This window comes from Oryctolagus cuniculus, chromosome 6, assembly GCF_051225735.1.
Source record: "Oryctolagus cuniculus isolate XC-2025 breed Fujian yellow rabbit chromosome 6, ASM5122573v1, whole genome shotgun sequence".
Classification (NCBI taxonomy): domain Eukaryota; kingdom Metazoa; phylum Chordata; class Mammalia; order Lagomorpha; family Leporidae; genus Oryctolagus; species Oryctolagus cuniculus.
In genome coordinates this window covers 106,820,010-106,847,015 of record NC_142872.1, presented here as the reverse complement: position 1 = coordinate 106,847,015, position 27,006 = coordinate 106,820,010, and the positions used below count along the sequence as shown (strand labels likewise).

The window sequence follows — 27,006 nt, the reverse complement described above, 5'->3', positions numbered from 1 at the left end:
TCTGTGCCTTCTCCTTGTCTCAAATCTCCCTCGACCTTGCTCTCCAAAGGATATTTGTTGTTGGATTTAGGACCCACACAGATAATACAAAATGATCTCGAGAGGACAAAGACCTCTTTTCCAAATTAGATCGCGTTCACAGGCTTTGGAGGTTGCACCATGGGCACATCATTTGGGGAACCACCATTTAACTCACTAAGATGCCATTGTTCTTCTCTCGCCCCTGTAACCAGTCTTGAAGACTCTGTCCCTTCTCCAGGCCTCTCAGTGTCATTCTGCTCTTGTCTTGCCATAGAAACCCTTTAATTTAAAATTTCCCGACAGTTCCCCACTCTGAAAATTCAGAACCTGTTCCTGAGCCTGGAATGTGACACTCTGCAGTGATGTTGCCACCCTGTTTTCCCTTCTGTGTTCCTCCTACCTCCCTACCTCAACCACACTGTGCTACTTAGGATTACCCTCCCGGTGCCTGCCTTCTCCTTGGACTCACTTGTACTGCCTTCCTCCTGCAAGGCTGGCTGTCCCTGCATCCTTTTTTTTTTTTTTTTAAGATTTATTTATCTGAAAGAGTTACGGAGAGACAAGGAGAGACAGACAGAGACCTTCCCTCTACTGGTTCACTCCCCACATGGCTGCAACAGCCAGGGCTGGGCCAGGCCAAAGCCAGGAGCCTGGAGCTTCTTCCAGTTTTACCACATGAGTGCAGGAGTCCAAGGCCTTGAGCCATCCTCTGCTGCTTTCCCAGCCACGTTAGCAGGGAGCTGGATTGGAAGTGGAGCCAGGACTCGAACCAGCACCCACATGGAATGCTGGCGTTGCAGGTGGCAGCTTTCCCCACTACGCCACAGTGCCGGCCCCTGTCCCTCCATCCCTCCATCCTTACCACACAATGTTTGTCCTGGAGTCACCCATGACCCAAACATCTTTCGAAACCCATTTGAGGCTCTGCCTCTCTATGAGAGCTTTGCTGTTCCTTTGCTCTGAATATGAGTCTCTGTGCTTCCTGCCCCTTTGGGCAGTATTTACCACGTTGTACCTCCTGCCCTAACTTGAATTATCAAGTCTCTAGGTTCTCAGCATCCTCAGGTGAGAGGCTGTGAGAGACATCGCTGAATAGTGATTACGACCAAGAGATCTGAATCTGACTGCTGTAAAGTTCTGGTTAGTAAGCAGCATGTATGTATGTATCCTTGGACAGGGTATTGAACCTCTCCTCACTGTTCTTCCATCCTCCATGAGGGTGAGAGTAACAGCTGTTTCTTTGTTGTGAAGATCAGATGAGATAATGCATGTAAAGTACTTGATATACAATAAACCATGCAGTAATTACCTGTTACTATCTTATCTCTATTTGCTAATGACAAGGACTCCTGTAAGTAGGTACTAAGTAAATACTTAGGAACTGTAAATCATCAAATTCAAACCCAAGACTAGAAGAGTAGCCTGTTTTTATCTTCCAACCCCATGCTTCTCAACTCCAGTAGGTGTGATCCGTCTTCAGCAAGAACAAACATAAATCAAATTTTCCTCTCTTTTTCTGGATGATAGAAATTCAGTTGTTATGTTCTTTTTGATTCTCTGTCTTTTCAAGTGGGCAGTGGTGGCTAAATAGGATTTTCATTTTTTAGTGATTACTATCGTATAAACTAGATTATAGCCAGATAAGAAATTACCCTGAAGTTACCAACAAGTGAAGAGTTTAATTTTAGTGATATCCATGGATAGGAACAAGCAATAGGGGAAGAGAAGGAACAGTGAGCCAGCTTAACGAGTTATAGATTTCTTTTTTGACTATAGTAATATTCATAAAGAAGAATGTGCTAAGTCCCACTAAAAATAGCCCTGGAAGATGTGCACTTGCTCCATGGTTTATTATCTGAAAACCTGCGTAGGGCAGCGGGTTCCAGTCAAGAGAACACACACAACTTTCCATGACTTCCAGGGTGGTCAGCTATGGCAGACCCTGGGAATGGAGAGGCTTCGTAGGTGGGTACTCTTTAAAATATTATGCCCAGGGGCCAGTGCCGTGGCTCCCTTGGTCAATCCTCTGCCTGCAGTGCCAGCATCCCATATGGGCGCCAGGTTCTAGTCCCGGTCGCTCCTCTTCCAGTCCAGCTCTCTGCTGTGGCCCGGGAGGGCAGTGGAGGATGGCCCGAGTGCTTGGGCCCTGCACCCACATGGGAGACCGGGAAGAAGCACCTGGCTCCTGGCTTCGGATCAGCGCAGCGCCAGCTGCAGTGGCCATTTGGAGAGAGAACCAACGGAAGGAAGACCTTTCTCTCTGTCTCTCTCACTGTCTGTAGCTCTACCTGTCAAATAAATAAATAAATCTTTTTTTTTTTTTTAAACTTTTTAATGAGTGGAACCAAAACATATCTAAAACCGCAGCTTCTGAAAGAACCACTTGTTCTTGCCGGTCTTGTACCTCTCTTCGAACTTGACCTTAGCCTCTCGTCGGGCCTTGCGTTTAAGAGCGGGGTCCCTGAAGACATCCTTGTTGACCACAGTTTTGTCCAAGGGAATATCCACAGAGTACCTGGTGGGCATGAGGTGATTGTAGTTATAAACTTTCACAAAAGACTTGATCTTCGACCGCTTGGCGATTTTCTTCTTGCCCATGGCGGCTGTCACTTTCCGGGGGTAGCAGTCAATTCCGGCCACCAGAGCGTGGCTGTAGGGGCGGTCCGAGGTGCCATCGTCAATGTTCTTCACGATGATGGCTTTGCGTCCCGAGTAGCGTCCTGCCAGGACCAGCACCACTTTCCCGGGTTTCATGAACTTGCCCATTTCGACGGCAACCACTCAGGCCTACAGCGGAAAGCTAAATAAATAAATCTTTAAAAAGAAATACTATGCCAAGTTGAGGAAAATGACTCTAAAGAAGATTTACAATGTATTTTTTCAAAACATCAGGTCCAGGCGTCGTGGTACAGTAGAGGAATACAGATAGCGCTCTGGATTAGATGCAGATTTTGAACAAACTTCAGAGATATTACTGTGGTTATGGAACTCAGAAGCACGGTTGGGTTGCATCACCGGATTAACATGTCTTGCTACAGAGGCTCCAGTTGTAGAGACCTGCTTAATCTGGTAGTGGGCTCTGCTGTTGGACTTGCTGGCCTCCCTCAGAGGGTTTTGTTCTTTGGAGAACTTCCATGGTATCTTACTGAACAATTCCATGTATAGGTAGCTTTTAGAAACTGTGAAATTTCTGCTAGCCAAACCTGAAATCCCCAATTGATAAATATATTTTCCCTGCTTATTTTGGAAGCAAAATAAAAATAAAATCATTTGTTTGGGAGCAAAGTTCTTAAGTTAAAAGGGTAATAATAAAAGAAAAAGTCAATTTAATCCATCATGTAGCCCAAGTGTAATACATGGGCAATAAAAATAGTTTAAGTGGATACCATTTGTTTGTCTTTGACTTGTCGCGGTTATCTGCAGGGAACATCCTGCCCTCAAAGAACCAAGCAAATAATTCTGTCTTTCTCTCCAAGTCTCCCTCTGTGTAAGTTTGGGAAGTCTGTTAGCTGACAGTTGAAGCTGTCTGGATGTTAGGGACACTCCCATGGTGGCTTCCTTTGGAGGAGGTCAAGTTTGTGCCTCTGTCTCTGGTATGTGAGGTTCCTCATTCAGCCAACATGGGGCCTCTGATGGGTAAAGTGTGTAATTATAATGATTTTAATGATAATAACTAATGCATTTGTAACAGTTACTATACGCCAAGCACAGTTCCACATGCTTTAGATTATATATTAATTCATTGGCTCTTTGCAATCTGGGAGACTTGTTACTGTTATTTCCTGAATGAAGAACCCAAAGCACTGAAGAGGGACTAAGATCAAACAGCCCACAAAAAGAGATCCAGCATTAAACCCAGGTGGGTTAGCCCCAAAATTGGTGGGTGTGACCCAGTCACTCATTCATCCCTGTGCAATCTTAGAGGCATTTTTCTAGTTACTCCTGTAGTCTGTGTGTACCACTCTGTTATGACCACAGGAAATGAGCTGTGCCCATATCATTCCCAGGGAATGCCCCTGCCCATCATTGCATGACCTTGAACTGCCATTGGCCTTTGTGTTGGACTCTATGAGAGGATTATCCATCCTAACCCCACAGGTGCTGCTTTCACTCTGGGGGTTTCCTAAACCTCAGCCTTTCTCACTTGGCCCCCTCATCCTCATCTACTCTCTTAATCTGTGTTAGAACAGATTAATTAAGGTGCACCCTGCCTGCCTCTCTCTTTCTTTCTTTCTTTTTTTAAAAAGATTTATTTATTTGAAAGAGTTACACAGAGAGAGGAGAGGCAGAGAGAGAGAGAGATGTTCCATTCACTGGTTCACTCCTCAATTGGCCGCAATGGCTGGAGCTGCACTGATCCAAAACCAGAAGCCTCTTCGGGTCTCCCATGTGGGTGCAGGGGCCCAATGACTTGGGCCATCTTCTACTGCTTTCCCAGGCCATAGCAGAGAGCTGGATAGGAAGTGGAGCAGCTGGATCTCAAACCGGCGCCCACATGGGATGCCGGCACTTGAGGCCAGGGCATTAACCCACTGTGCCACAGTGCCAGCCCCACCCTGACTCTTCTAATAGTTCAAGCTGAAGCCAAGTTAGTACCACTGATTACAACACAGCAAAATAAAACAAAAAACATTCAGTTGCGACCTTCTTATCCTTAATGCTGACAGTGAAAGCAAGAACATGTTTAATCAAAGGAATATGAAGAATGAGATTGTAAATGGGTTATCTGTGAGATGCTGCAGGAAAGTTGAACTTTTTTCAGTGACTTTAAAGGTCCAAGTAACTGGATCTATAGTAAGTCTCATCTCACTTCATTTCTCTAAGTACAGTCTTATGGTTACCAGTCTTGCTTTTTAACTCACAATTGCAATTAAGTGGAGAAAGCAGATTTCCCCAGGATACCAAGGAAAGAGTGTCAGATTGTGGAAGGAGAACTTGCATGGAAGCACTCATGCCTCGAGTAATGAGCTGTCTGTAGTGATTTTGAGTTGCAGCTGGTACAAAGGGAAAAGACTGCTTTTGCTTGTGCATGGCATTTCTGAGGGAAGAGAAGTAAGGTGGTTTGTGTGGGCTGATGGGACAGGGAGGCTGACTGCGGAAGCAGGAAGTGGGATGGGTGGAGGGAGAGATGGCCCAGCTCTGTTTTATGAGCAGCCCTACCTTAATTATAATTTAAACATTGTCTGCAGCTCTATACTTCTATTTACGGACACAAAATAATTTTAAGTGTTTTTCTATTTTCTTAGTTCATGTATTCTTTTTATTTAAAAAGTTATTTCAAAATAAAGTGCTAGGTTTGGGCTGATATATAATATATAGATATGAACTGCATCACAAATTGAATTTAAAAAAATCAAACATCCAAGAATTTATTCTATCAAATAAGAGTTGTGAATCAGAATCTCATGTGATTAAGTGATTATACTTCTTGGTTTGGAATTCTTTTAGAAGAATCTCAAATTTAACATTACTTCTGAACATTATATTAACATCAGTAAGATAATATATATAAATGGTGTGAAAAGGAGATAAAATTATTATATTCATCTATTTTTGTTATATACCTTGAAAAATTAACAAAATTATGAGAACTTAATAGAAATAGGGAGACTAGTATGGAGTTCCTGGCAATAAGACCGTTAAAAATAAAGCAGTTGTCCTCTGGTTACATAGTGACTCTAGCTTATAACTAGTAAGAAAATAGAATTTCAAGAAATTCTCAAGTGAGAATTTTTAATCATAGTTAAGATATTTATTTATATAATGAAATATTGGACAAAATTTTGGAATTTCAGGTACAAATGAGAAGAGAAAGAGGTGAGACAGGGATTTTTTAAGGATTCCAGAACTTGTTAAGAATGATACACAAATGAGGAAACTATCAGGCACACCAAATTTAAAAGTATTTTTTAAGACAAAGAACCTAGACATTTTTGAAATGTCATGCTATGAGAGAGGGAGAGAGGGGGAGATGGGGAGATAGGAGCTGTGGGGGAGGTGAAGAGACATTTATTCCTTCAACAAGCAATGTTGACTGTAGATGTGTTCTGTCTTGATGCAGTTATTCATACAGTAATGACAGAAGACTAAGTAGGGGTCAGTGGACCGAGACAGCCAGCCAAAGGCCCTGGCATAACCAACATTTTCCCCCATGATAAATCAATAGAAAAAGGCAGGTTTATTCATGAAATCATATTGGGATAAATTCTTAGTAATTTTCAAAGAAAAATCAACATTGCCCTTCCTCTCAAAACAAATGCTGAACTATATGTATATATAAACATTTATATTTTATATAAACATCTATTTTTGGTATTTTTAAATTTTATTTAAGCTATACAAGTTTCATGTATTTCATATATACAGATTTAGGAACATAGTGATACTCCCCCCCACTCCCTCCCACCCATGCTCCATCCCATCCTCCTACTCTCTCTCTCACAATCCCACTCTTAATTTTTACAAAGATCTATTTTTAGTTTATTTAATGATCATATAGCTAACCCTACACTTAGTAAAAAGTTCAACAAATACTATGAAGAAAATAAACAAGCAAAACACTGTTCCTCAATGGAAAAGACAAGGGCTATAAGGAATCATTGAATCTCAAAATGTCTGTTTCACTCCAATATATTACATTTCAAGGACTCTGTTAGTTACTTTGGATCAGGGAAAACATATGATATTGGTCTTTTGGCTCACTTCACTTAGTATAATCGTTTCTAATTCTGTCTACCTTTTTGCAAAAAAACCAGGACTTCATCTTTTTTCTTTACAGCTGAGTAGTACTCCATAGTGTATATATACCACAATTTCTTTATCCATTCGACAATTGATGGACATCTGGGTTGATTCCATATCATAGCTATTATGAATTGTGCTGCACTGAACATGAGGATACAGATAACTCTTTCATATGCTTATTTTTTTTGTTTGGGTAAATTCCAAGGAGTGAGATGGCTGAATATTTTATATAAATATATGTATTATAAAGAACTGCAGAATTATGGTGAATGAGCTCCAAACCTAAAGTAACTTGAAAAACTCACAAAGAAAATTCAGCTACTTAAAATTATAACTTTATTACATTAACAAGTATTAAAAGACTGATTTGGGAAGCAATTTACAGGTTAATAATTTTATTATTACAAAGAATTCATTCAAATTGATTTTTAAGAATCCCCAAATCCCAGAGAATAAGCGGCAAAGGTCAACAACAGGCAATTCACCAAAGAAATAAAGCTAATGAAGAATTTCTAAGTAAGTCATTAGAAATTCAACAATGGATATTTCAACTCTAAAGTCACTTTTTTTTTTTTTTAATAAGTGTGACTTGCTGGAGGGTACAGAGGAGTCCCTGTTCTGTGCTGTTAGCAGCAGTGCAAACCCATACAGCAGTGTGAGGAAGGGATGTAGTAGTGTTTGTGATGAGTCATAAGACTCCACCCTGGAGACTCTAGTTTACGTCAATAATCCCAAATAGTAGTTGTGTGAAAACTACATGCAAAAAACTTGCAGTCATATTATTTATAACAGTGAAACATTGTAGGTGACGTAAATATTTTAGCAGTAATGGGCCATTTAGAGAATTATGGTAGAACGCCCAAAGAACTCTCCTGTAGCTATTAAAAATGATGATGGTGATGATGAAAGTGCATAGAAAATTATTCTGAAATATGAAGTTAAAACAGCTGAAAAGCTTATGTGCTTAGTACAAATGATACAGATTTTAAAACCAACTTTATGAGCTGCTCTTTATCATTAAGAAATATATATTCATTGATCCTACCCAAGTTCTTATGTTTTGTAATGTATTTTCTTCCCTCCAAGGGAGAAAATTAATTCAAAGTAGTTTCCCATCTAAGGCAATATTTATGTAGGAATTAAGCCAATTTTCGTTACTTTCCATTTCACTCTAGAATTGTCCAGAAAGATAAGTATTCAAGCAACCGCAGTTTATTATTGCTTTTGCAGTATAATGTCCTCTTTATTACACCCTGAGTAAATAAAGAAGCAAACCAAAGAAAAACATTTTCATCAAATGGTTTATTTGGGATATTTAACTTAAGTGATGATTACTTGTACTACATTTTTTAAGATGTATGTATATTTTTATTTATAAGGCAGACTTAGAGAGAGAAATATCTTCCATTGGTAGTTCACTCCTCAATGGCCGGGGCTGGTCCCTACTAATGCCAGGATCCTAGAACTCCATTGAGATCTCCCAGGTGGGTGGCAGGGGCTTAAGCCATCATCTGCTGCTTTGCCAGGCACATTAGTGGGAGCTGGATTGGAAGTAGATTAGCCAGGACTTAAGCTGGTGCTCATATGGGATGCCAGCATTAGAAGTAGTGGCTTGAACTGCTGTGCCACAGTGCCAGTCCCTGTACTAAAATTTTTACCTTAGATTTGGCTCCATCTGAGTTCAGACTGTACAGCTCCAGAAGCCTACTCTATATATACTGAAAAATAATTTGCTCAAAATACCTTAATAGTTTACTTTCCCTTCAAGCACTTTGCAGGGCTTCTAAGATGCTATCATTTTAAATATAACAAAGGTAGACCAGTGGATCTGTCAACCACTGGCATCCATGTTTTTATCTAACTAACTGGAAATGTTAAAATTCTTTCTTCTTCTTTGAAATACAGAGAGCTCCCATCCACTGGTTACTCCCCAAATGCCCACAAAAGCTGGAACTGGGCTGGGTCAAAGCTGGATACTGAGTCCTTGTCCCCTACATAGGTGTTGGGGACCCACGTACTTGAGCCATTGTCTTCTGCCTCCCAGGATGTGCATTAGCAAGAGGTTAGAACTGAGAGCAAGTGGAGTCTGGACTCAAATATAGGCACACCAGTATGTGGTACTGGCATCCCAAGTGACATCTCAGCTGCTGTGCCAAGTGCATGTCCCATGGAAATACTAATATTTTCACTTAAAGGAATTTATGTCATGTAAATAAAGAATGCAACAAATCACAAAACTATCATCTTCTTTACATGTATTATCAATAAATTCTTTGAAGTTTATCTAAGCTAAATTGCATTTTTAAAAGTTATTTGGTGTTCCATAATTACATCAAGAATGTCAACTGATCCACTGGGATCCAGTGACTTTTGTTTAAATCCCTAAGTTGAAAGGCAGGCCAATGGCACGGAAAGGGGTACTTCAGACAATCCAGCTGGCCGAACGTCAAACACACCAGTAAATATGCTTGAAGTGGCAGTTTTGGGGAATGGTTTCAGCTTTGGTTGCTGATGGTGGAGCAAATAAAACATAATTATCAGGGGGCCGTCACTGTGACGAAGCAAGTAAAGCCGCAGCCTGTGGTGCTGGCATCCCATATGGGCGCCAGTTCAAGTCCTGGTTGCTCCACTTCCGATCCAGCTCTCTGCTAGGTCCTGGGAAAGCAGTAGAAGATGGCCCAAGTCCTTGGGCTCCTGCACCCACATGAGAGACCTGGAAGAAGCTCCTGGCTCCTGGCTTCGGATTGGCACAACTCCGGCTGTTGCAGCCATCTGGGGAATGAACCAGCGGATGGAAGACCTCTCTCTCTGCCGCTGCCTTTCTGTAACTCTGTCTTTCAAATAAATAAATAAAGCTTTTTAAAAAATTAAAAAGATAATTACCAGGACTTTGATAACAAATGACAGGATGAGATAAAAGGAAGGAATCAGAAGAAAATGTGACCAAAATATACAGAGATCTTCAGAATTTCTCCCTCTTTAAAGACCAGCTGGTATATCCTTTTCTGGATTTTACTTGACAAGGGATCTTACTACTCTCAAGCATCAAATCCAGGACCTTGGGCTAGTGTTGTGGCAGAGCAGGTAAAGCCATCATCTGCAACTCTGGGATCCCATATGGGCCCCAATTCATGTCCTGGCTGCTCTACTTCTGATCCAGTTCTCTGATAATGGCATGAGAAAAACAGTGGAAGATGGCCCAAGTGTTTTGGCCCCTCTCACCCATGTGGGAGACCTGGAAGAAGCTCCTGACACCTTGCTTCTGCCTGGCCCAGCCCTGGCATTTGTGGTCATCTGGGGAGTGAAGCAACAGATAGAAGATCTCTCTCTGTGTTTCTCTGTGTTTCTCTCTCTCTGTAACCCTGCCTTTCAAATAAATAAATAAGTCTTTTTAAAAAAAGGACTCCCTAAGTTGAAAAGAAGTTAATAAAAATAGCAGAGTAGGGGGTTGACATTGTGGTGCAGAGGGCTAAGCTGCCACTTGAGACACCCAAAACCCAAATTGAAGTGCTGCTTCCTGTCCTGGCTGCTCCACTTCTGATCCAGCTCCCTGCCAATGTGCCTAGGAAGTAGCAGATGATGGCCCAAGTGCTTGAGTTCCTGCCACCCAGTGGGAGACCCAGACAGAGTTCCTGGCTCCTGGCTTCAGCCTGACCTAGACTTCACTCTTGCAGGCATTTGCAAAGGCAATAAACCAGCCTCTGTCTGTCTGTCTCTCTGTCGCTGTCACTCCACCTTCCAAGTAAATAATTAAACCTTTTTAAAAAATAGCTGAGTGGGAGTTTTCCACTTTCATAAAATTGGATAGACATCCTTTTCCCTATCCCTCTCCTAAAAGTAAAACTAAAAACTGGACATTGTATAAAAATAAACATCAGGATGAAAGGTGAGGAGAAGATGACAGACTAGTTGGAAACCTCAGGCCCTGAGCTCCAACGCAGTGTGGTAAGTGATAAATTCCCTGGGTTTTCATTTTGTTTTTTGTATCAGAGACTTGGAGCCAAGAAACACAATGGAATTGCCAATCCCATAAAACACACACACACACACACACACACACCCCTCCAATGACGCCTACTTTTTCTCAGCCAAAAACCAGGAAAGTGGCATCTTAGCAGAAAACCTTTAGACAATGACTGTTGTATTTCAGCAGAACACCACAGAAAAAAAAATGGGCCCACTCATGCTCATGTCAACAAAGGACGAATGGGGAGCCCAGATGTCCAGCCTTGTAGAGCTGTAAGGAAACACCAACTCTTCTCTTCGGGAGGTTGCAGAGAGGCCCAGGGAGGCTTAGGTTTTCATCCCCTCTGGGCAATGGTGACCCCTTGCCCCATGGTATCAGTGAGAACCAGCTGGGGCACTGGGACGCTCATCCCCACCAGCAGGGAGGAGGAGCTCCAGTAGCTTGGACTGCTGCCTCCACCATGCAGTGCCGAGGCACTGCTCCTTTGCCCCTCCTTTGCAGAGGCACATCAAAGAACACCAGTTTAAAAAATTTTTTGGTAGCATCCAGAGTCCCATAAGAGAAGACTGTCTGGATTTCAATTCAAAATCACTCATAAGACAAAAAAAAATCTGAAGCTAAATGAAAAAAAAAAAAAAGGTAACACAAGCCAACATCAAAATGACAGGTGGCTGAATTATCTGACACAATCATGGCTTAAGTGAACAACTGTGAACATGCTTGAAGCAAATGAAATAATAGGTAGTCTCTGCTGAGAAACTGTGGAGGCAAAAAAAAAAAAAACAGAAATAGCAAAATATTTTTCATGTGCTGAAAGAAAAGAGCTGTCAATCCAGGATGCATACTCAGAGAAAAAATACCCTTAAGAAAGGAAATGCAGGTGAAGACACTCTCAGATGAAGATAAACTGAAAGAATGTGTCGCCAGTAAACCTGCCCAAATGTGATGGATAAAAGACATTCTGTTAATCAAAAAAGAAACCTTGGAATTTCAGAAAGAAGAAAAAACACTGTAAACAAAAATATGTGTAAATACAATAGTCTATCCTTCTCCTCCTGAGTTTGCTAAATTGTATTTGAAGGTTGAAACAAAAAACATAACAATCCCTGATGTAGTTGTAAATGCATATAGAAGAAATATTCAAAACAGTTAAAATGGAAGAGGAAACAAGCATGTAAAGAGAGGTGAGATTTCTGTATGTCACTTGACCTTGAAAATGATGACATTGGTAGACCATGATAAGTTATGTACATAGAATATCTAGACCAACCATTAAAAAAGCTATACAAAGACATATACTCAAAAACACTATGGCTATATAAAAATAGGATTTTCTAAAGTGTTTAACCTATAGCAAGGCAAGAACAAAAAAACTGTGAAATAGAATACAGTGAAACAAACAAGACTGTATTGTGTCTTTTTTTTTTTTTTTTTTTTTTTTTTTTTTTTTACAAGCAGAGTGGACAGTGAGAGAGAGAGAGAGAGAAAGGTCTTCCTTTTGCCGTTGGTTCACCCTTCCTGATCTGATGGCAGGAGCCAGGTACTTATCCTGGTCTCCCATGGGGTGCAGGGCCCAAGGACTTGGGCCACCCTCCACTGCACTCCCTGGCCACAGCAGAGAGCTGGCCTGGAGGGGGGGCAACCAGGACAGAATCCGGCGCCCCGACTGGGACTAGAACCCGGTGTGCCAGCGCCGCTAGGTGGAGGATTAGCCTAGTGAGCCGCGGCACCGGCCTATATTCTATGTCTTGAAACAAGCCTCAACAGATTTAAAATAATTAAAATATATACAATATGTTTTTAATCACAATGAAATTAAATTAGAAATGATAATAAGAAGATAACAGGAAAATATCCAAACACATGGAAATTATATAACACACCTCTATAGATAACTTATGGATCAAAGAGAAAGTTTCGAGGGAAATTTGAAAATGCGTTATATCAAATGAAAATGAAAGTATAACATCAAACTTGTAGGACATAGCTAATGCAGTCCTGAGAATGAAATTTATTGCATTAAGTGCTTATATTAGAAAAGAGAAAAGTCTAACATCAGTAATTAGAGCTCCCACCTAGGTGCCCAAAGCAAAATAAATCCAATATAAGAACAAAGTAAACCCAAAGCAAACAGAAGGAATACAGAGTATAAATAAATGAAATTGAAAACAAAAAATAGGAAAAAGAAAATTAATAAAGCAAAGATCTAGTTCTTTGAAAGGGTCAGTAAAATTGGCAAACCCATTTATGTAGGTCTTCCAGGAAATAAAATCTTAAAGAATAATTCCTGATTCATTTTATGAAGCTAATGTTAACCTGATATGAACACCAGAGAAATACCCAAAAATAAAAGTGTAGAGAAATATCCCTCATGAATATAGATTCAATAATCCTTAACAATGTAATAGCAAATAGAATTCAATGATATACATAAAATTAATGGTTCACCATGACCAAGTGAGGTTCATGCTGTGGATAAGGGCTGATCCCATATTTGAGAATCAGTCACTTAACTACTGTATTTACAGGCTAATGAAGAAAAATCACATAAAGTTTGACAAAATCTAATCCCATTTCAAAACTCTGAGAAAAAATAGAAATATGAGTAGAAGGAACTTCCTAACCTGGCAAAGAGCATTCTGTTTCATGGTGGTTAAGTTGAATGCTTTCACTTAGCCAGTGCAGTAAGTCAAGAAGATGGTCTAAAGATACACACACACACACACACACACAGTCTTTAATTCCAGTAGATTTAATTGTCTCTGTAGAATATTCAAAAAAATCTACCCAAACAAAATAGAAATAATCAATGAGTGAAGCAAGGTCACAGGATACAAGGTAAACATATGTAAACTTAAAAACTCAGTTGTTCTTCCATGTATTAGTAAAGAACACTGGAATTAACAAACCAATATCACAGTCACTCGAAGGAAAAAAAAGATAAATCTGGGTGTCAATCAATTAAAACTTATATGGGACTTATATACTAAAAGCTACAAAAGGGGTGAAAGAAGTCAAAGATCTAAGCAAATGGAGAGACATGCCATGTTCAAGGATTAGAAGACTTACATACTGGGACCAGCACTGTGGTATAGCAGGTAAAGCCACTGCCTGCAGTGCCAGCATCTCATATGGGCACTGGTTCAAGTCCTGGCTGCTCCACTTCCGATCCAGCTTTCTGCTATGGCCTGGGAAAGCAGTGGAAGATGGCCCAAGCACTTGGGCCCTTGCACCCACGTTGGAGACCCAGAAGAAGCTCCTGGCTCCTAGCTTCAGATCAGCTCAGCTCTGGACATTGCAGCCGTTTGGGGAATGAACCAGCAGATGGAAGACATCTCTGTCTCTCTCTGGCTCTACCTCTCTCTCTGTAACTCTGACTTTCAAGTAAATAAAATAAATCTTTAAAAAAAAAGGAAGACTTACATAGTAGTAACTTACATAGTTCTCCCAAATTGATATACAGGCTTAATGCAATTCCTGTCAAAATTCCAGGAAGATATTTGAGTTATACACAAGATTATTCTAAAATGTGTATGGAAAGATAAAGTAGAGCAGCTGAAGCAATTTTGGAAAAGAAGAACAAAGTGGGAAGAATAAATTTTGGATACAGTAATCCAGATTGTGTGTTATCTGTGGGGTACTAGACACATACATAAATACATAGATACATAAATAGGCCAAAAATAAGCCTGCTTTTTGACAGAGGTGTAAAAATTATTAAATGGATAAAAGATAACCTTTTATAACAAATGGGGTGGAGCCATGGGATCTATAGGTTAAAAAAAAATAACCCTGGTGTCAATCTCACACCTTTACAAAAATTATTACCTTGAGATGAAATGTGGAGTTAAATGTAAAATGTCCAACAAAAACTAAAATCAAAACTAAGAAAAAAGCTTTCAGATTTAGGACTAGGCAAAAAGATTTTAGAATTGACACTAAAAACATGGCCCATAGAAATAAAAGTTGTAACTTACACTTTATTAAAATTTAAAACTTGGGGCAGGCATTTAGCCTAGTAGTTAAGATGCCTACATTCCATATTGGAGTGGCTGAGTTCAATTCCTGACTCTGACGCTTGACTCCAGTTTCTCACCAGGGCAGACCCTGGGAAGCAGCAGTGAGTGCTCGTGTAATAGGGGTCTTGCCACTCCTGTGGGAGACCTGGATGGCCTTCCTGACACTTGATTCTGGCCCCATCCCAGTCCCAGCCTTTGTAGGCATTTGAGTAGTGGGAGCTCAGTTCTTTTTCTCTCTCTCAGATAAAAAATAATTTAAATTTTTCCCTAATTTTAAACTTTATAAAAGACCCTGTTAAGAGGATGGAAAAAGAAGGTACAGAATGAGAGAAAGAAAATATTTGCAAACCTCATTTCAGGAAACAAAATTTCCACAGGATATTCATATAAAGTTTCTCAAATTTCAATAGTAAAAAAAATAATAATTCATTTAGAAAATGAGCAATAAATTTGAATAGACAGTTAACCATGGAAGATACATAGATGGCAAACAAGCACATGAAAAGATTCAATGCCATTGGAAAAATGCAAGTTAAAACATAATGAAAGATCACTACATAGCTATTAAATGGCTAAAATAGAAACAGAGCCAGTTATTTGACCTAATGGTTAAGTTGCCATTTGGAACAGTCACATCTGATATCAAAGTGCCCAGGTTCAAGTCCCAGTTCCTTTTCCGATTTCAGCTTCCTACTAACGCCCATCCTGGGAGGCAGCAGGTCAAGGCTCAAGTACTTCGGCCTTTCCATCCACTTGGGAGACCCAGATTGAATTCCTGGCTCTGCCTTTGGCCTGGTCTGTCCCCAACTATTGTGGACATTTGGGGTATTAACTAGAGGTGGGAGATCTATCTCATCTCTCTATCTTTCAAATAAGTAAAACGTTTTTAAACCTGAACATGCAATTACTATATGAACCAGTAATTCTACTCCTGGGTGCTTATTCCATAGAAATGAAGACTTACGTTTACACTAAAACCTGTACATGAATGTCTCCAGAAGTTTTATTTTTAATAACCAAAATCTGGAAACAGACCAGATGTTTTCCAGTAGAAGAATGGGTAAACCATCTGTGGGGCATCCATGCCATAGAGTACTATTCATCAGTGAACAGGAATTATCATTGAATTACACTGAGGGAGAAAGTGCCAGTCCTCAACTGTTGCACAATGTGTGATTCCGTTTCTATACTTTTGTGAAAACAAAACTACAGAGATAGGGAATAGCTTAGTGATTGCCAGGAGTTAAGGAAGAGAGGAAGTGGGAGTTCAATGTGACTATACTGTGTCGACGTGGAGGATTCTCGTGAAGGAAATGTTCCCTGTTGATTGAATCAATGTCAGTATCCAGATTGTGGTATTGTACTATAGTTTTACAAGATGTCGCCATTGGGAGAAACTGCGTAAATGATACATGGAATCTCTTTGTAGTATTTCTTACAACTTAATGTGAATCTACAATTATCTGAAAATAAAAAGTTTTGATTTAAAAATAGCTGAGTGAGTGAGCCTCTGCAGAATCACCAAATGACAGGTTTCAACAATAAGGCTTCAATCTCTCCAAAAAGAACCAGTACAGTTTTCATAGGTTCCACTTCATTAATAGAGTTCTTTAGAATCTCAAAATGCTGGCATCTTCATGGGGCCATCTAATTCAGCTGTAAATGTTAATCATTTACTAGGGTTTTTACTGGTCCACATGTTTGGTGAACTAAACTGTGTGCTGTTTTATGGCACAGATTATTTGTGTATTCTCAGGGCCTACCACAGATCTAGCTAGCACATATTAGGTTTCAGTGAGTATTTGTAGTTGGCTGGATGAATGGATGGAACCAGTGGTATGCTGATACATCTTCTCATATATCTTTAGCAGCTATCAAGTAGCTCTCCAGAAGAAAAGGAAGCCCCCGTTTGTGTCATTTGCTGATTTCTCTCCCAGGGGCCAATTTCGAGCTCCTAGCTTGGCATGTGTGAGCATGGAGTTGTGAAGAGATGTTAACAGTTGCCTTGATAAGCCAGTAGGAGCTGACTTCAACATATCACAACATGGGCTTAGACCATGTGTGATGCTAAATGCCTTTATTTTCCGATGCCAGCCTTGGGTAGTCCATTTATACTTACTCCCTAGTCCTTTTCTGAGAAAAGTGTTTTACTGGTACAAGAGATCCAATGAGAATCAGTAGTTGGCTCAGAGCAAACCATGGCCTCCACCTAGAAAATAAAAATAAAAAGGAACATGGTTAATTGTTGGTGAATACAAAGCTTTTTGTGTACGCATGAAACAAAAAAAAAGTTGTGAATTACAGTGTTCTACTGGTGTCCAACTCACTGTGGATGCAGGCTAATTTTTCCTGTTTAATTGTTTTATTTCTGCTGAGTGTGATTTATTTGCATGAGATGTACTTAAAAGTGTGAACCATATAAAGCTTTATATTTTAAGGAAGCATGAAAGATATGTCTAGTTGATTTTGCACTGTTGGCTTGTTTCTTAGCATTAAAGCTTCACTTCTAACATCTTGAGTAATCACACTTGCCCACTGCTTGTTTTCAATCTTGTTGAATGTTTCTGAAAACTGTCTCTTAGATGATATTTTTTCCTCACTCTATACTACAGCTGCTCTATATTCTACACTCCAAGCTTGTGTTGCAACACATGTGCCCTTGGGCCACAATCCCTGCTTGCTTTGGCAAGGTTTATTTTTTCCAAAGATATCTGTGCGTTGGGGTTGCTATAGAGATCTCAAGTAAGCTAAACTGTCCAAGAAAACCTCAGGGAAGCCAGTTATGTTTCTTTTCAAGCTCAAGGTGATTAGTAGACCTAGGTAATCTTAAAATGTGTACCGTAAGCAGAGGGACCGCTAGGAATCTGGTCTAATGACCCTGGGTCTAGAAGATTTCAAAGAGAGCATAATTTTAAAAGCAGCAAAAAAGGCTGAGTAGAGGCGAGTGAGAGAATTTATTTGTAAGCTTGGTTATAAGAGAATTCCTGGAGTAGTAAGGACTGTTTCTTTGGGGTGTTGGATTTTAGCTTCTCAATATTAATAAGTTTACATAAACTAAGAATTATATAATTGCTCGTACCAATTTCAGACACAAAACATGAATGATGGTTTTCTTTCTAGTTTTCTATATTTCCATATTGCATTATTGATTTTATGATTAAAAGTCATCCTTGAATAGAAGCATGATGCAATATTATTGATTACATAAGTTTTAATTTTTATAACACAGTCGAGAGGTCAAAGTCAAACTAAACCAGAGTATAGATGAAAAAATAGAGTTCCTTTTATTTAAATAACTTTGCCACTGGTGATCATATGTTTCTCCATGTAATTAGAATTAATAATGAACAATGAACATCTTTTATGGGTGGGTGAAGTCAAATAAACTGTTCTCATTATTTATTAATTAACCAAGTTAATTACATGTCTCTAAAAGATGACAGATTTGTGAGGGATCTTTTAAACAAAGATCAAATTCTTTAAGCCTCTAAATTCCTAGGACCTTATGACAGACAGCACTCAGTGGAATAGATATAGAGGGTCAAATCTCAGGAACTTCTGGCATTGATATGAACTTGAAAAGTAGCTTAACCTCGCTGTGGTGCAGTGTCCTTATTTTCAAATGAGAGAACCAGACTGGATTAAGCCTAATGCCCCCCCTACTTTATCATTCTGTGATACAACAATCAGCTGGGTATAGTTTTATTCAATAATAGAACAGTTGTTTTTAAGCAAATGTGAGAGACCCAAATATTTTAAAATATCAGTAAGAAACATCAGGAAATTATTGTGCTGAATCTCTTTGATTGACAGTAACTGAAGCTAAATTCATACTCATGGGTCCTAAAGGGAATGTATAGCAAAGCTTCTATGACCTTGAGAAAGGGCAGGGGTGCATCTGGACTCCAGGGACTGCCCGCAGCCACAGGAAGGAAGCAGGCTGTCTGTCCCTCGGTCTCTTTCTTCCTGAGTGTCCATACCATGATCTCTTGGAGACTGGCTACCTGGATATAGCAGGGAACGTGGCCATTGAGAGTCCATGCTTGACCCTCACTACTATAGAACTCGGAGTTCACTACTCTCTCCTGCTCCACATTAAAACAAAATGCTAGGAAATGGTGCTCACTGGCTCAGCGTGGATGAGATGCCCAAGCTTGGGTCAGTCACTGTCACCAAAGAAGTGGCTCAGGTAAGATAAAGGCCCCCTGGAAGGATATGACTGATGTTAGGGGAAGACACAATTCTGGAAGGAAAGGGTTCATTAACCTAAAGCAAGGGAAGAACTGTAGTTGGACAAGGTAATAGTAAAAGTCCATTAACTTTTAAAAAATTAAGTTATTGTTTAATATTTCTAATCATTAGCTATACTAATGAATCTTTGCCTAAGTGGCCATAGTTTCATTAATACATACTGGAATTTACCTGACCCATAGCAAGCTCTCGGTAAAAGGAGACTTTATGATCTCACCAAGAGATGAAATTCACAATTAGAATGTTCAGTATCAGCTGTTTAAGAGCTCCAGAAAGGTCCATGACACAGAGAAGTTTATCTTTGAACCAAATCTCAGTCCTTTCGTAATGAATTTATTGCTGACAGTTCCCAGGCTGGGAAGACCAAGACTGAGGCACTGACACTGGGGGTCTGCTGAAGGCTGCTTTCTGCTTCCAGGCTGGCACCTGTTGCTGTGTCCTTGCAAGGTGGAAGAACAGAAGGGCAAAGGGGCCTGAGGGAACTAACCCCATTCATGAAGGCTCCCTCTCACCAATCCCCAGTGAAAAGCCCTGTCCCTGAATACTGTCACATTGGAGCTTAGGCTCCTACGTATGAATTTTAAGGGAACACAGGCGTTCAAATCATAGCACAAGTGTATTATCTATTATTGTGTAACCAATTACTACAAATTTAGAGGCTTAAAGCAACACATTTAGTAACGTATACTACCTGTGAGTCAGGAATCTGGCATGGCTTAACTGTGTGTGTGCCTTGGATCTGTCCCCATGAAGCTGAATTTAAGGGTCATCCAGGACTGGGATTTTATCTGGAAGCTGCATTGGGGATGGATTCTCTCCCGAACTCATCTGTGTGGTTGTTGGAAGGACTGGGTTCTCTTTACAGCTGTGGACTCTGAGCACCTCCATTTCCAGCTGGCTGTCGGCCAGAGGCTGCCCTCAAGATCTTGGCAACTTGCATTCATCCAAGCCAGCAAGATGGAGAGTCCGCTGGCAAGACAGAAGCCACTGTCTTCTGTAGCCTAATCACAAATGTGACATTCCATCACCTTTTTAAAAAATTATTTATTTATTTTTCCCCCCAAAGAAACCTTTTATTTAAGGAATACAGGCTTCATGCATTTCATAAGTACATCTTTAGGAATATAGTTATTCTTCCCACCATACCCACTCTCCCACCCACTCTCCCACCTTTCCTCCTCCTCCCTCTCCCATTCCCATTCCCCACTAAGATCCATTTTCAATTAACTTTATACACAGAAGACCAACTCTGTACTAAGTAAAGAGTTCAACAATTTGCATGGTTAAAGAAAAAAAAAACAAAACCTGTTCCTTAGCAGTCAAGACAAGAGCTGTTCCATCACCTTTCATATCCTTCTGCTTACAAGCAAGTCACAGGCCCTGCCCACACTAATGGGAAGGGCATTACACAGGTTTGTGAATAGTAGGAGGTGAGGATCATCGGGGACCACTTAGCGTCTGTCTGACACACTAAAATGTTGCTTTAAATAGTACTCACCCAGTCTAAAACTGGTATGTGCTGAGAGCTTTTGCTAAAGAAAAAGTCCTTTGTGAAAATAAAAAGTGGCCCTGAAAAGAAAGCCCAGGCTTAGAGATGGTGTTACTGTATACTGTAGGGCCCACAAAAAATGCATGAATCTGGTTAACTGCTCAGATATCCAAGTCCCGAGTTAGTCACATCAAAAGCTACCTGCTCATCTTTCTAATGCCAGCATTCCCAGTGTGGACGGGCTCCTAACGGATGCTGAGGGCTGGATGGAGAACTGCTTCTCTGTGGAGGAGAGCCTCACTGTGTACCAGTTCCCAGCATCAGCTGTGCAGTCGGGAAAACCTGTGGTCTCGTGTGTGCTCTGCTGTCTCCTGGCTGTGACCTTGGGCAACTCACTCAGATTCTCTAAGCCTCAGTTTCCTCAGCCATGGGATGGAGATAATACTAGCGTATTCTTTTTGTATATGAGGTACCATGGATTTTAAGATAACATCATTATTTTCTTGTAATTTGTAAAGAAAAATCACTGCTAATTAAACTGTGAAATAACTTGATTGTTACATGCACCCTGATTTCAAACATATTAAAATGTGAAAAAAGGGGTGGACATTTGGCTTACCTGTACAGACACTGCTTGGGATTGAGGCATCCCATATTGGAGTGGCTGGGTTCAACTCATGTCTCTGCTTCTTATTTGAGCTTCCTGTTAATGTGCATCATAGGAGACAGGAGTGATGGCTCAAGTACCTGGCTTCTGGGAGACATGGGTTGAGTTTCAGGCTCCTGGCTTTGCCCAGGCCCAGTTCCAGCTGTTATAGGCATTTGAGGACCAGTTGGTATGGTGGATAGAAGATTCATTCATTCATTCTCTCTCTCTCTCTCTCTCTCTCTCTCTCCCTTTCAAATAAAGTCCAAATAAATAATTTTTTAAATGTGAAAAAGATGGACATTAGAATTAATGAGATGTAGTGATGGTTTTTATAAAGTTTAAGATAGCACATACAAAACACTTGGCATGTAGCACTTTCCATATAGCCTAATATTCATTTTTTAATATTAGCAATTGTGCTCATCTTCCTGCAAGCTCCTAAAATGAATGAATGTGGTTTTACTTTCCTTTCTAATACAGTTGACCCTCTATGCACACGTTTCACATCTGCAGATGCGGCCATACTTGGATCTGCAATATTCACAGAAAGAAGTATCTGTACTAATCACATACAGACTTTTTTTTCTTGTCATTATTCCCTAAACAATTAAAATTTAAGACTATTTCCATTGTAATTAGTATTACAAATAGTCTACAGATGATTTAAAGTAAAAAAAAAAAAAAAAGAGAGGATATGTGTAGGTTTGCATGCAAATACTGCACCATTTTGTATAAGGGACTTGAGAATCTATGGCAAAAGTGGGAACCTTTTCTTAGCCAAGGGCCTTTTGGATATCTATAACACCATTCACTGTGGGGAGCAGCCCGGACTGGACTGAGTTACTGGAATTAAGACTTATTCTATGCATCTGCTCTCCCACAATATGGCACTGGGAGAGAAGTAAACAGCTTCCGCACAGCTGCCTCCAGTTCAGCTAATAAACTGTAGGACTTGCTCCTGATTGGAGGAGAGCAGCGTACTCGGCGTGTGGGCAGCCGAGTTAGGATTGGCGGAGGAGGACTATAAAGGAGGAGAGAGACGGCATGCACCAGGAACATCTATGGGGAACATCTAGCTGAAGGAACACCTGTGCAGCCCCCGAGAAGAGCCGGTCGGCGGTGTGCCGCTCCCCTGCGGAAGTGGGGAATGTGGCCAGGGGGAACTGCCCTTCCACGGAGGTGGAAGGGATAGTAGCCAACCCGGGAAGAACCAGCAGCAAACCCGGGGAGGGCCGAGCAGACAAAAAGAACAGCGCAGGGTTCAATGTTGCTCCTCCACGAAGAGGGGGAGCGACAATTCACAGGCCATACAAAATTGTCAACTTAAAAATTAGCCTGCTAGGACCAGTGGTGTTGTATAGCAAGTAAAGTTGCCACCTGCAACGTCAGCATCCTGTATGGGGTTCAGTTTGGGTCTGGCTGCCCCACTTCCTATCCAGCTCTCTGCTGTTAACCTGGGAAAAGCAGTGGAAGATGGCTCAAGTGTTTCAGCCCCTGCACCCATATGGGAGACCCAGATGAAGCTCCTGGATCCTGGCTTCAGCCTGGCCATTGAGGCCATCTGGGGAGTGAGTCAGCAGATGGAAGATCTCTTTCTCCCTCTGTATCTATTTATCTCTCTCTCTCTCTCTCTCTCTCTCTCTCTCAAATAAATAAATAAATAAATAAATCTTTCAAAAATTAGCGTTCTATAGATTTATTGGATTTCAAGTCCCACCTGTGGTTACCTTGTCAGGGTCACCCCCACGGGATTTTGGTGTCAACAGGAGGTTGTAGAACTAGTCCACTGAGGCTATCAAGGGACAACTGTATTTGAAACTGAATTACAAGAACAGATCTTCAAAGCTAATGTTGGTTTCTATAAATAAGGAACAGGATATTAGCACAATAACTGTCTCAGGCTAGATGATGTGTAATGACCTGTGATTCTGTCCAAAATGCCTCATAAGTGTGACACCTGACAAAGGCCCTTTGTGGAAAGTGTGCTTCCCACACTTCCTCTCTTAAGTGAACATAGAATAAAGGCTCCTGTTCTGCTTAGTAATTCAACAGGTTGAGAGTCAGCTTCTAATGCAGCCCTGCTCTGCATGCCTGCTCCTGTGGTAACTGATAATTTGGTGACTCACTGAGCGATTGCTCCACAGTGAACTGAAGGAAGGCTTTCACATGAGACTGGCAATACTTCAAATGACGGTGAAGATGTATTTGAAGCGATGTGACATTGATACCAGTTGCTCTAAAGGCACAGCTATAATACAGCACCGTAGTAAGCCAACATCTGGACAAAAGAGTTTTGTGTTAAATTGGCTGCAAGTACAAAAAGCAGAGCCCAGTGCCCTTCCATTGTATGGAGGGACAGCTGGCTACGCATCTGTCTCCTTGGATACGTTGGGGACTTCCTAATGCTTGTCCCCTCTCACCTGTTGGCACACAGTTCTTGCTGTTTGCTGGTGTGACCTGCTGGAGTGTCAGCCGAGTGAGGACAGTGACTGCGTCTGGCCTCGCCCTCATTCTGTCTGCAGGAGCTAGCACTCAGAAGGTGCAAACATCTTCACTGGCTGAGGGAGTAGATACTGTTTAACCTTAGGCAGAGAAATGAATTATTTATAATGGTGTCAAACTTTATGAAAATTCAAATTACTTTTTAATTCTGTATTTGTCAAAATTATGCTTATGGTCTTTTGTTAATAACACATGTTCTTCAGATTGTAAAAACAAGTGGGTTACAGGGAAATACATATTTTATCACCTAGATGAGGACATAGAGAAATTATTATGAACTACCTCTTTCTCAGTTTTATTCCATTTTATGGAGCAGTATGTGAACCTCTTCATTCTCAAACATCTCCTGGGATTTTCATAACCATGTGACAATGAACAGATTGATTTTACTTATAGTTTCTAATGCCTAGTCTGTAAAATGAAAATGATAATAATATCTTCTTATGAGGTTGACATGAATAAAATGAAACTGTGCGTTTGAAATGCCTAATATGGGCCAGCGCTGTGGTGCAGCATGTTAAGCCACTGTCTGCAGCACCAGCATCCCATATGGACGCTGGTTCAAGTCCTTGCTACTCCACTTCCAATCCATTTCCCTGCTTAATGTGCCTGGGAAAGCAACAGAGGACGGCCTAAGTCCTTGGGCTTCTGCACCCACATGGGAGATACAGATGAAGCTCCTGGCTCCTGGATTCGGCCTGGCCCAGCCCTGGCCATTGTGGCCACTTGGGGAATGAACCAGTGGATGCAAGATATCTCTATCTCTGTCTGTGTCTCTCCCTGTCTCTCTGCAATTCTGTGACTTTCAAATAAATAAATAAATCTTTAAAATAGATAAAAGTAAAATGCCTAGAACTATCCCTGGTGCACAGTAAGCAGTGGGTGAATGGAAATAACAATTTCATTCTAGTGGAAACTCAGAGTTCGGTTATCTGGATGCAGGAGACTTTGGCTCTCTCTCCTGTGTTCTCCTGCCTGTGCACACCACGGTCCCTGCTGTGTTCTCAAGGGGAGTGAGATACCGTACCCTTAAAAATTTCTCTCTCGGTATCTAAAAGACGTGGATTTCTGATGCAGCACAACATGTTCAAGGGGCCCTGGTAATGCTGGAGCTCTACAGCTGCATTTTACTACAAGGTGAACATGAACCTGCTACTTGGGGGATACTGTTGTTTGTGCATTTCTTTTTTTTTTTTTTTTCCTAAGATATCTTATGTCCTGGGACTACATTTTGGAAAACTGTGAAGCTCCTTCATGGAAGCCACGGTTCTCAATCTGGCTGCACACTGAAATCAGCAGGGCAGACCAAGAAGCAGTGCCAATGCCTGGGTTCCACCTTCGGCTGAGCAGTCCCAGTGTTTGGAGTTGGGAACTGCAGATTTAGAATGCTGGGAATCACTGTGTTTCTCAGTGGTCTTGTCTGTTTTCCTTAGCGGGACCCATTCTGTTCTATTTTTTTCTTAAGTATATTATTGACTTTGAATTTTGATCAAATTGCTGGAAGTATCCTGGAAGTCAACAGGATGCGAATGTTAAGTTATAGGCACTGGAAGGAGCGACTTGATTGAGTGCTTTCTGGCACTTATGATGGATTTTCATCTACTTCTGTGAATTATTATTCATGTTTTTGCTAATTCAGTATATTGGCCAGGTTAGGCTAGGTTTGCTATGGTTACATGCAAACCCCCAAATCTTGGTGTACTTATTACAACAAAGGTGTATTTCTGGCTTATGCATCACATGCACCTAGGACTTGGGTAAATATGGCAGGGAACAGAATGTGAAAGACAGCACATCAATGTTCTGGCCACTCCTGTGACCCAAGCAAATCATATGGTGATCCTAGCTTCTGCGGAACAGGGTTTTAATCCTACCCTAGGCCTGGAAGAAGTCGGCCATAGGAACATTATCTCCAAGATCTGAACACTCAGAGTGGTTTTTTGTTTGACAGCAGTGTCACTTTCTTTTTGCATTTATCCATGTATGAAATCCCAAACTGAAATAATTATTGTATAGAAATATTTTCAGGACTGGTGCATTGCCGGTCCAGCTCCAGCCGTTGCAGCCATTTGGGGGGTGAAGCAGCGAATGGAAGACCTCTCTATCGCTCCCTCTCTCCCTGTAACTCTGCCTTTCAATAACAATAAAAAATAAAAATAAAATAAAAAATCTTGAAGGCCGGTGCCGCGGCTCACTAGGCTAATCCTCCCCCTGCGGCGCCGGTACCCCGGATTCTAGTCCCGGTTGTTCCTCTTCCAGTCCAGCTCTCTGCTGTGGCCCAAGAAGGCAGTGGAGGATGGCCCAAGTGCTTGGGCCCTGCACCTGCATGGGAGACCAGGAGGAAGCACCTGGCTCCTGGCTTCAGATCGGCACAGCACGCCAGCCATAGCAGCCATTTGGAGGGTGAACCAATGGAAAGGAAGACCTTTCTCTCTCTCTCTCTCTCACTGTCTAACTCTGCCTGTCAATAAATAAATAAATAATCTTTAAAAAAGAAATATTCTGAAACTTCCATAATTATTCATATTTCATGATGAGTGGTTACTCTTCAATACTACATTTAGTATTTTGGAGAAATTTTGTACAGGGTTTTAGAAATTGTTTATACTTGTTTTATTTTTTTGTTGTTATTTTAGATTGGGAGAATGAGTTGCAGATATTTTTGTTCTTTTATCTATATTTGTCAAACTAGTTAGAGGGGAATACACGTACCAATGTGGAGGAAATACTCTCCAAACCACTGACTGGCTGTCCTGTTTGATCTTGGGCTTAGAACAGAGTGGCTGTCCTATAAATGTTCCTCCACCTTCCTAAGCAGGCAGCCCCGGGACAGGATCTCCAGCTAGAAGGAAATGTGGACATTAGTGCAGCACATGTAATTGTAAGAAAAAACACTGGGAGAGAAAGCCGAGACAAGTCCCTTAGGTTTGGGAGAGGACACGAGGGACGTTTGTCGTGCAGATTTCCAGTACCATGTGGCCTCCACGATTTGGTGCCCATGTAAGACTGATGCCTGCCTATGCAGGGTGTACACACCATGGTCTCCCCTGTGTGACTTCTGCTGGTGAGGAGCCCTCATAGCCCTGATGCTTGATGTTCTTGTAGCCAAACACTAGCGAGCCTCTCTCATAGTCTGTGTGCGAGGGTGGGAGAGCCCTGGTCATGTCCCACGTCACGTAGCATGGCACATTGTTTTTCCATCATCCCTGCAGCTAGCTTTGGGATGTAACTTTTCTCAGGAGTACAGCATGTGTAAGGAATCAACAGAACACTGTAAAAACTTTTAAGACGTCCTGTCCTTTTCAGAGAAATGAGCTTCGTTGCTTCCTCGTTTACAACATGTCCCCTTCAAGAGTGGGACATA

The 27,006-nt window shown here is 41.1% G+C and overlaps 2 protein-coding genes across 3 annotated transcripts in view; one reads left to right on the top strand and one right to left on the bottom strand.

Annotated features, from left to right (window-relative positions):
- Nucleotides 1-27,006, top strand: part of ZNF704 (zinc finger protein 704) — a 247,423-nt gene that overhangs the window by 102,056 nt on the left and 118,361 nt on the right. The window lies entirely within an intron of this gene.
- LOC100344976 (large ribosomal subunit protein eL27) lies at nucleotides 2,332-25,805 on the bottom strand. Its single transcript, XM_051844572.3, has one exon. It carries the CDS (start codon nucleotides 2,785-2,787, stop codon nucleotides 2,377-2,379), a length of 411 nt encoding a protein of 136 aa, XP_051700532.1. The 5' UTR covers nucleotides 2,788-25,805; the 3' UTR covers nucleotides 2,332-2,376.